Source organism: Canis lupus, chromosome 30 (genome assembly GCF_048164855.1).
Source record: "Canis lupus baileyi chromosome 30, mCanLup2.hap1, whole genome shotgun sequence".
NCBI lineage: Eukaryota > Metazoa > Chordata > Mammalia > Carnivora > Canidae > Canis > Canis lupus.
In genome coordinates, this window is record NC_132867.1 from 40,704,828 (window position 1) to 40,714,239 (window position 9,412).

Sequence of the window (9,412 nt, forward strand, 5' to 3'; positions counted from 1 at the left end):
AGATTCTGAACAGTGGCAGAGTCTCGCTTTTCTCAAGTAAGAGCATTATTTGAAACAAACAAAAAACAAAAATCAAAGTCCAGTGGGCCCGTCAGTGGTCTGTTGAAAGCTGGGTTCACAAAGAACTTTTTCAGAAAACATCTCATCACGGAAGGCCTACTTTCAGGTCTGGGACTCGTGGGCTGTGCCGTCCCCAGGCTGGCTCACGCAGGTGGCTCTACCTCCAGGACTCGGCACCTCGGCGCTGTGACATCCTAGAGCGGACTGTGGCCTTGTGCACGGTCTCTGGTGACCAGGCAGGTTGCAGCTTGGAGGCTCACAGAGGCAGGGCCCGAGAGCTCTGAGTGTCATGTCTACCCGTGGTGGGGGGGCAGTGCGACGGGCTTCAGGTCTGCCCTGGTCAGTGATGGGGTCCCGTGCACTCTTGTAAAGTTTCAAAGTTTCGAGAAGCTTCTGGTTTGCCCACGTGTAGCCCAGAGGAGCCCAAGGCCCGTGGGCCTAGGCAGGATGCTCAGAGCAGGTCTCTTTGTGAACGTTCCCTCTGCACAAAGAAGCACAACTTTGCTGCTTTGTTCTTTTTTTTTATTTAAATATTTTATTATTTATTCAGGAGAGACACAGAGAGAGAGGCAGAGACCCAGGCAGAGGGAGAAGCAGGCTCCCTGCAGGGATCCCGATGCAGGACTTGATCCCAGGACCCTGGGGTCACGACCTGAGCCAAAGGGAGACGCTCAACCGCTGAGCGACGCGGGTGCCCCACTGCTTTGTTCTTTAAAACAATTAACAACAAACAGGAAGACTATAGGTCCGTCTTAAAGATCCTACTCAAATTCAGTGAAATATTTAATGTGCAAAGTGACACTTGCCCCGAAATATGACACCTCGCGGCTTACACAGGCCACAAGGGCGCCGAGCCGTGCCCCAGAGAGACCGAAGTGACTCCAGGTCTGGGTCCACCTGTGGGCGGTCCCGACTGACTTGAGATCTTGCGGGTGTGGCCGTGGAGGTCGGCGCCGAACACGGGCCCCACCCCCCCGTGAGCCTGACCAGTTCCAGGCCCTGGAAATCGGCTCCGGGACCTAAGCAGGCCCACAGTCGGCCGGCCGGGGGGCCAGGGGTCTCGGGGGCGGGGGGGCGGGGGTTCACACAGCAAATGTCTGCGAGGGAATGAGAGCAAATCTGTGCTAATGTGAAGGTCACGTAAACACGGCCGCTCCTCGTTACTGGAGGGTTCTGTGTGGTGTCAGGTGGCACGGCTGGTGACCCGCCCGGCGTGGAGGCTTCCTGAGGCTGCAGCCCGAGGTCCGGCTTGGGCAGGGCTGCTCCCTCCCGAGGCCTCTCTCCTGGGCGCGGGGATGTCTTCTCCGTGGGTCCCTCGGTACGTGGCCAACCGCTCCTTCCGCCGCCACCGTGGCCGTGAAGGGACCTCTTCGCTGTGATTCGAGGGGCCCCCCCGGCCCGGAGGGAAAGGGTCTTCTTTTCCCAGAATCCAGGGCAGTGAGGGGTTGAGGTGGGGGTGAGTCTGCACACATGGGTGGGCAGCAGCCAGGCCCAGGCCCGTGGCTTCCTCTCCCTGCGGCCTCGGCTCACCGTGGAGGCCACGGCGACAGGCCCCACGGAGCCCCTGCCCCTGCCGGCTGCTGCAGCACATGGAATTCCGAACCCTGGAAGGGGCAGGCACGTGAGGGGGGCGAGTGCCCGGGCGCCCCTGCAAGTCTGCAGGATGCGGGCAGACCCTTGGCGCTCAGCACCGGGTGGGCACGTCTGGCTCCGTCTCTGCCTGCCGTCGCTGGCTGCTTGAGCCACCCCACGGAGGCCCACGGCTGGTGAGCAGAGCAAGGCTCTCCGCTCGGTGACAATGCCGGGGGCACCAGAAACACGGCCATTGGGACAAATCCTTTTTTTTTTTTTTTTTTAAGATTTTCATTTATTTATTCATGAGACAGAGAGAGAGAGAGAGAGAGAGAGGCAGAGACACAGGCAGAGGGAGAAGCAGGCTTCCTGCGGGGACCCCCGATACAGGACCAGATCCCAGGACCCTGGGGTCACGCCCTGAGCTGAAGGCAGACCCTCAGCTGCCTTGTTGCCTGGTGCCTGGGGGTGGGTAATGGCTCCCCCAAATCATACTTGCAGAGCAGAGGTTGGCCCTTTAGATTTTTCGGAGCCCTTTCCACCAGCTGGCGGTACGCACCTAGCAGGCGCTGAGAGGCTCGGGGAGGAAGGATTTGGTACAGGCCGTGTGTGCGGGGTGCTCTGAGTTCCCACTGCTAACACCGACTCCACCTTAGATGTGTGGGGTACGGCCCTACCCCAGTGCTCCTCCGTGACCGGCCGGGCCCAGGGGTGGGAGGGAAACGCCTAAAGAGGCCCGAGTGCTTTGAGGAGGCACTTAGCTCCACCAGCATGCCGCGGACACGGGCTCGAGGCTGCGCTGGGAAGCAGAGGCATAAAGACCAATAAGGGGGCGCCTGGGTGGCTCGGCGGTCGAGGGTCTGCCTTCAGCTCAGGGCGTGACCTCGGGGTCCTGGGATCTAGTCCCATATCGGGCTCCCTGCATGGAGCCTGCTTCTCCCTCTGCCGGTATCTCTGCCTCTCTCTGTGTCTCTCATGAATAAATAAAAAAAATATTAAAAGAAAAAAGGAAACTGATGAACTGTCCCCCAGGAGCTGTGGGATTTGGGGATCCCGTGCATAGCCTCTGAGCCCAGCGTCTCATCTGGGGCGTGGGGATGAGTGCCCACTCACGGCCGCGGAAGCAGGTGGGAGCTGCCTTCCCCGGCCCCCAGGAGAGGGCAGGGGCAGAGCCCCGGGGAGAAGCTCCTTGGGGACGGCGTCCCCCTGGGGTCCAGGGCCCCATGCTGGTCAGCGCCCCAGGGCCCCGGGGTTGGGAGCAGCGGGCGCCCAGCACAGGCCACATTTCTGCTGACCGGGCAGCCTTCCTCCTGAGCTCACGCTTTCTGGACAAATCCCCCTAATGCTTCCATTGTGTCACGGCGTATATAGGGAGGCCTCACCCCACAGCTCTCCAGTGCACTGCCCAGAGGCCCCTGCCCGACTCCCCACCAGCCCCGGGTCCCTGCATCGCCGACGCCCAACATGGACATCGCCATCCAGCACCCGTGGTTCAAACGTGCGCTGGGCCCCTTCTACCCCAGCCGGCTGTTTGACCAGTTCTTCGGCGAGGGCCTCTTCGAGTATGACCTGCTCCCCTTCCTGTCCTCCACCATCAGTCCCTACTACCGCCAGTCCCTCTTCCGCACTGTGCTGGATTCCGGCATCTCCGAGGTAAGACCGGCTGGGGGCAGAGGAGGGGGCGCAGGTCCTCCAGGTGCCTGGTCCTCGGCGCAGGGTAGGGAGCTGCTTTCCCGCCGCGCCCTGCCTGGGCCCAGCTTGACCGTCTGGAAGGGGACCCCGAGCCCGACCACCACCACCGTCTTTTCCTCCAATGAGCTCACGACCCGCATGTGGTTTGTGATGCACCAACTGCGCTGTTGGGAACCCCAAGGGCAGCCCCACCAAGGCAGGTTGAGGGCAGATGTCGGTTTTGGGTCCCCAGCTCTCCACACTCTTCCTCCTGCCGGGAAGCCTGGGTGGGCGGGCTGTGCCACCCCCCGGCCCCAGGGGGGATCCCCGTGAGCAGCCAGTGGAGCTGCAGAGTGGGCTCTTTGCAGGCCCATCCCGGTGTGCGGGGCCGGGCCTGAGGGGAAGCGACGAGACCGGCCTTCAGCCCTAGGGCAGACCCTGGGGTCCAAGGTCTGGAGCGGCTAGGTCGTCCCCCCTGCCGCGGCCTAAAAGCAGAGGCCAGCCGGGCTCGGGTGCAAGGCCGGTCAACTGCAGAAACGGAAGGAGCCCAGCTGAGCGTTCCCAGCGAGCGCAGCGAGGGGGTTGCGGAGGGACGGCCTGTGGGCACGGTGGCAGCTCTGCAGGCCGCCGGGCATATCACGTCCACGGGGGCTGCTCATGGAGACACTAGGCAGGCCAGGAGCCGTGACCTTCCCCGAAGTGCTAGGTCCAAGCAGCCAGCCAGCCGCCCCGGAGCCCCGTCCTGACTGTAGCCAGTCACCCCGCTAACCATAGCCAGCCTCAGTTCATCAGCAGCCGGGCAGTCAGGGGACGCACCACCGCCTTGGGGCTAGCGACCGCACGGTCCCCCGTCAGGTCCCTGGGACTCTGTCCCCTGAGTGCGTGGAAGGCGTTTCTCCCCTGATAGCGGGGACCCAGGGGCTGGCCACCCCCAACTCCTCGGCCCCCCGCTCCTCCCCGGGAGGCCCACATGACGAGCGTCTGGGTTTCAGGTCCGATCTGACCGGGACAAGTTCGTCATCTTCCTGGATGTGAAGCACTTCTCCCCGGAGGACCTCACCGTGAAAGTGCTGGAGGACTTTGTGGAGATCCACGGCAAGCACAACGAGAGGCAGGTGAGCCCGACGGGGAGACGCTGCCGTGCACCTGTCTTCTCGGGGCCCCGGAACCCCGGGAGGGGCGGACGGCCTCTTCCCGGAGGACCCAAGCCAGCGGCCTCCCCGGGACAGGAGGTCACAGCTCAGCCCCTGCAGTGCGGGGCCTGCGGGGAGCCTCCCTTGGGTCCTGCCTGCTGTCCCGGGCTCCCTCCAAACCTCTCGAGTGATGGGGGGGGTTCTAGGAGGGGGGATGCCAGGAAACGCCAGGCACCGATGCGGCGAGCTCTGAGCCAACTCAGATTTTCACAGGGTCCTAACTTGGGCGGGTGAGCCGTGACAGCAGGGCGGCTGGCCGTCACCGGTGCCCCCAACACCGCGTGTGTTCACGCGTTCACCCCACAGGGGCCCCATTATCCTGGTCGGGCAGGTGGCAGAGGCAGGCTCGGGGGCGGGGTGTCGGTGGCCTGGCTGGCCCACAGCTGGCACAAGGTGGGGTGGCCTCTCACCGGCAGTCGGAGACCGGGTTTTCCCGTAACAGTTGGAGAAGCCGTGTGTGTGTGTGTGTGTGTGTGTGTGTGTGTGTGTGTGAGCCCCTGCCCCCCCGGCTCCTGCCCCTCCCATCCTGGGCCCCATACGGTGGGGTGACCCCCAATACCGCGTCAGCGTGGAGGAAGAGGTCCGGCCCGGGGTCCAGGGCCCAGGGCTGTCAGCCGAAGGGAGAGTTCTGCACAGACATGGCTTTCTGACCCTGCTCGGTGGACAGCAGACGCCCCGAGCCTGGGGCGGGGGTGTCACGGGTGGAGGCCAAGCCTGACCCAAGTGCAAAGCTGGGAAAGAACCATTCGGGTGACTGTGGACTGAAGTGAGTCTGAGGAGCCAACCCCACGGCACTGAATGGCCCCAGGCTGGCCTGGATCCGCTGGGCGGGGGGGCCCGGAGGCCGGGCGGTCACTCAGCCGGAGCCCTCCACGGGGCACTGGGCCTCCCCCGCCGCCGGGTGGGACCCTGGGAGGCCCCGAGGGCCTTGCGCACGGGAGGCTGGCGTCCCCGACTGCAGCCCTCCCCGTGCCCCCCAGGACGACCACGGCTACATCTCCCGCGAGTTCCACCGCCGCTACCGCCTGCCTTCCAACGTGGACCAGTCTGCGCTCTCCTGCTCCCTGTCCGCGGACGGCATGCTGACCTTCTCTGGCCCCAAGGTCCCGTCTGGCGTGGACGCCGGCCACAGCGAGAGAGCCATCCCCGTGTCGCGGGAGGAGAAGCCCAGCTCTGCGCCCTCGTCCTAAGCTCGGCCCCGGCCTCGGCTGCCACCCGCTGCTGCCCCCACGGCCCACCGATCTGGGGGGAACCCTAGAACGTGGGGTGTGCGTCTCCCTTGGCCTTCCCTGATTCCATTTCTTTCTCCTCCTCTCCGAGGGAACGAGGGTTTGAGAGGGCAGCCTGGAGGGCTTGGGGCCTCGGCCTGAGGTCCTGCGGCCTCGGGGGGACCCAGGTCCCCATGCCGGCCAGCTGGTGAGGGCCCTCGCCGTCCCGGCAGCTTGAGACCACAGCCCCGGGCTCCCGGAGGATGCGGCCTCTGGGTGACCTCTGGGTGCACCTTGACCCTTGTTGGTGGGCGCCCGCATCGGGACCCGGCCGTGGGTCCCACCCACGTTTCCTGGGTGCCCTGAGGTCCGTCTGGCAGAGGCGCCTGTGTGCCCGGGCTCTCCGCAGCCTGCTCCTCCCAGACCACCTTCCCTCCACCCTCCTCTCCGTAGTACCGCCCCCGGGGAACCCGGGCACCCTTGACAATGCAGCCTGTGGCAGTCAATAAAGAGCAGGTGACACAAGCAACTTGCTGACTGGTGGTCGTGCTGTCTCCTTTGGGGAGGTGTGGAGAACCGGGGACCTGGACTGGGGGTGCGGGGGCAGCGCTGAGGGGTGGGAAGGACCCCGTGCTGCGTAGGACGGAGGTTTGGGTGGAGAACATGGGCCTTGGGGGAGGACGGGAGGATGGAGAAGACGGGAGAGACTCGGGGCTCCCTTCTGCAGCCCGTGGGAGTCGGGGTGCAGGGGGCCTCACCTCCTCTGGGGGGCTTCTGTCCTGGCTCCCCTGGGTTGCAGGGTATGGACCCTGGCCCTGTTGCTTCCTATGGCCCGAGGACGGGCAGTCAAGCGTGGTCAGAACGTCTACCTCCCCCTCGCCGAGCGGGAGGCGCGGTGCTCAGGGGCCCCCCTCCCTGGAACAGACGCAGGTGCCCTCGGGGGGCTTCTGGTGACTGGGGCTGGTGTCCCAGCAGCCTGCCCCAGCCCGGGGGGAAGGCCTTCTCCACGTCTGTCCAGCCTCCTGCCAGTGGGGAAGGCGACCAGGCCTGGAGACCCACCGCCTCTCGGGGCAGAGGCTCCCCCAGCAGCACCACAGCTGCACAGTGACCATGCAGAGGGTCCCCTGGCTGGTGGGCCCCCAGATGCATCTCTAGGGCTGGATGGACGGCGAGGCGACGGTGAGGCTGCGTCGGGGTACGTCTCCGGGGCAGTAGAGGCCGGGGATGCTGGGGACCCTGCTGGGGTCCCGTGCGATGGTTCTGGGGGGGCACCCGTACTCCTCCAAGAAGGGTGGACACACGGGAGAATTTCCTGGGACGTGGTCCGTGTTCACAGGCGGTGAAACATTGTGCCGCCACATTAGGTGGCAGGCGGCACGTGAGGCATGCACACAGGTGTGCGCACTTGCACTCACGCACACACATGTGCACACACTGGGTACTTACTGCTCCGGGCCTGGCTCCATCTCAGGAAGTCTCACGCCGGGAGGATCCCAGACTGTCCCACCCCCACCCGCCCCGGCTCCTTCCTACAAGAAGCCCCCCCTGCTGTCCTGTCCCCTAATCCACATTTGTAAGGAATGTGGGGGTGCTGCGTGCTGGGTGGCAAGGATGGCCACTCCCCTTGGGGGCTGGGGCTGGGCATTTGGGAAAATCAGAGCCTCCGAGGCTCCCTCCACCTCCTGGTCCTGCCCGAGACTGGCCGTGCTCAGAAGGCGCCTGCGCTTTTGCCCCGCGTGGAGTGTGGTTGCCTGCACCTGTGCGGACGACCGCGGCCTTGGACCGTGCCCTCTGGGGCGGAGGCTCATGCTCCTCGAGCCGGGCAGGCGGCTCTGGGGCCCAGTCCAGGCCGGGGAGCTAAGAGGACGTGCCGGAGAACTTCCCATCCTGGGCTCTCTGGCAGCAGGCTCTCGGGGAGCACGCCTCCCCACCGGGGGCTCCTCTGGCGTGGCTCCCGAGACGGGAACTGTGGCCACCCCCTTCTCGGCTTTCCATCCTGCCTCGGCGTCGCTTGGCCGGGGGGCCCTGACGCTGCTGCTTCCTGAGCTGGCCCTGGGATCTGGGGTAGGACAGACACGCCGGAGGCTGTTCACAGACGCCCCCCGCCCCCTCCCATCCGATGCTGGCCTCGTCAGCAGGTGTCCCGAGACCCCTCGTCCGGGGCCTGCTCCGGAGCAGCCTCCTGCGTGGGCCACCCCGGGCGGTTTCACGGCTGCTGTGGCCCCCTGTCCACCCCCACCGGTCAGGGAGCCTCTGCGGGCTGTCAGCCCCCTCCCAGAGCACAGAGGGCAGCCACTACGGGCTGCATCAGCGTGGCCTCCTTCCGCTCAGGCTTCGGGCAGGCCGGCCCTGGGCTCTAGGGAGACGGCGGTCGAGTCCCTGCTGGCTGACAGTGAGGGCTGCCGGGCTGCACCCCGGTCCTCCTGACCTCAGGGCAGGACCCTGTCCGCCGTGCTACCCACTGCGCGGGGAAACTGGGAGGCGCTGGGGAAGCCAGGGGGGTCCCGCTCTGTGGGGCGGCCTGCGGTGTGACCGGGGACGGACTTCCCAGCCCCTCCGAGGATTAGGCCACGGTCCTCGGCCCTCGGTCCTCGGCAGGGTGGTCGCTCAGGGTGCTGAGCCCCAGGATCCCTGTAGCCCCCCCCACCGCCACCCCGCCCAGGCCGCCTGTAATTCCGAGGTGCATCGCCAGGTGGCAGCAGAGGCCTTGCGGGCCCCCAGACCGGGCTGGGCCCAGAGGTCACCTTCAGGCTTCCAGCCCCGGGAAGCAGCCGCCGACGCACACCTCTGCAGAGGCCAGGCGCCAGCAGGCCGGGCTGGGCGGCTCCGAGCCTCGGGAGCCCCCACCCTGACCCCAGGCACCGATGTCCAGCAGGGGGGGCACGAAAGGCCGCACAGGGGGCCAGTCGTCTTTGTTTCATTGGCTTGTTCGTGAAATCATTTGAAGAAGGAGCAGCCCCTGGCGGGCAGGGGTGGGGGGGGCAGGGGGCAGAGGGGTCAGCCCTGGGCCGTGGGTCCCCTGAGGTCCTGGCGGGGTCTCCTCCCCTGCAGAATGACGCAGCGTATCAGCCCCCCCATCCCCCCTGCCAGCTCCTGTGGCCACTCCTAGGACGCCTTTCAGGAGGGGATGCGGCCCTGGCCGGCAGCCCAGAACCTGACCCAGGGGAGTGGGTCACAGGGCCCCAGATGTCGCCAGCCAGATGCCGCAGGCAGGGGCTGCCGGGGAGGTGCATGCACTCGGGGAGCACAGCTGGAAGGGCAGAGGGCACACCAGAGTCTGGGAACTAAGGGGTGAGGTCGGGACCTGCTTCCTAAGGGCAGGCGGCCTCTTCTCTGCAGCACAGGTGCTGGCCACCCATGCCCCCGTGGCCTTCGGGTGGGAGTGGGGTGTGGGCGGCGCGGAGGGGAGGATGTGTTGGGGGGTTGCCTAGCTGAAGACTGCGGCTCCCACGGGGCCCCCAGCAGGGCCAGCTCCCCAGCTGCGGGGCGACCGGGCTGGAGGCCTTGCTGCAGGATCTCCTCCAAGGGCTTGGGGTGGTTTGCGGGGGTGGGGGTGGGGGGGGTGGGGGGGTGGGGGGAGGGCGGGGGGGGAGGTGGGCGAGCCCTGCACCCACATGGAGGCTGCTCTCATGAGAACAGAACCCAATAGGAGAGATGCGCGCGCACACGCTCCCATGTGCACACACAAAACACACATGCACGCTCACA

General features: G+C 66.1%; 1 protein-coding gene across 1 annotated transcript; it reads left to right on the plus strand.

The window, feature by feature from the left end:
- Positions 1-2,998: 2,998 nt before the first annotated feature.
- Positions 2,999-6,225, plus strand: CRYAA (crystallin alpha A). The gene is made up of 3 exons (XM_072806432.1): positions 2,999-3,285; positions 4,296-4,418; positions 5,477-6,225. Exons 1-3 carry the CDS (start codon positions 3,097-3,099, stop codon positions 5,684-5,686), a joined length of 522 nt encoding a protein of 173 aa, XP_072662533.1. The 5' UTR covers positions 2,999-3,096; the 3' UTR covers positions 5,687-6,225.
- The last annotated feature ends 3,187 nt before the right edge of the window (positions 6,226-9,412 follow it).

Coding starts and splice junctions, on each gene's coding strand:
- CRYAA (XM_072806432.1), top strand. CDS start 3,097: ATGGACATCGCCATCCAGCACCCGTGGTTCAAACGTGCGCTGGGCCCC. Junction 3,286..4,295: donor TGGATTCCGGCATCTCCGAG/GTAAGACCGGCT, acceptor TCTGGGTTTCAG/GTCCGATCTGACCGGGACAA. Junction 4,419..5,476: donor GCAAGCACAACGAGAGGCAG/GTGAGCCCGACG, acceptor CGTGCCCCCCAG/GACGACCACGGCTACATCTC.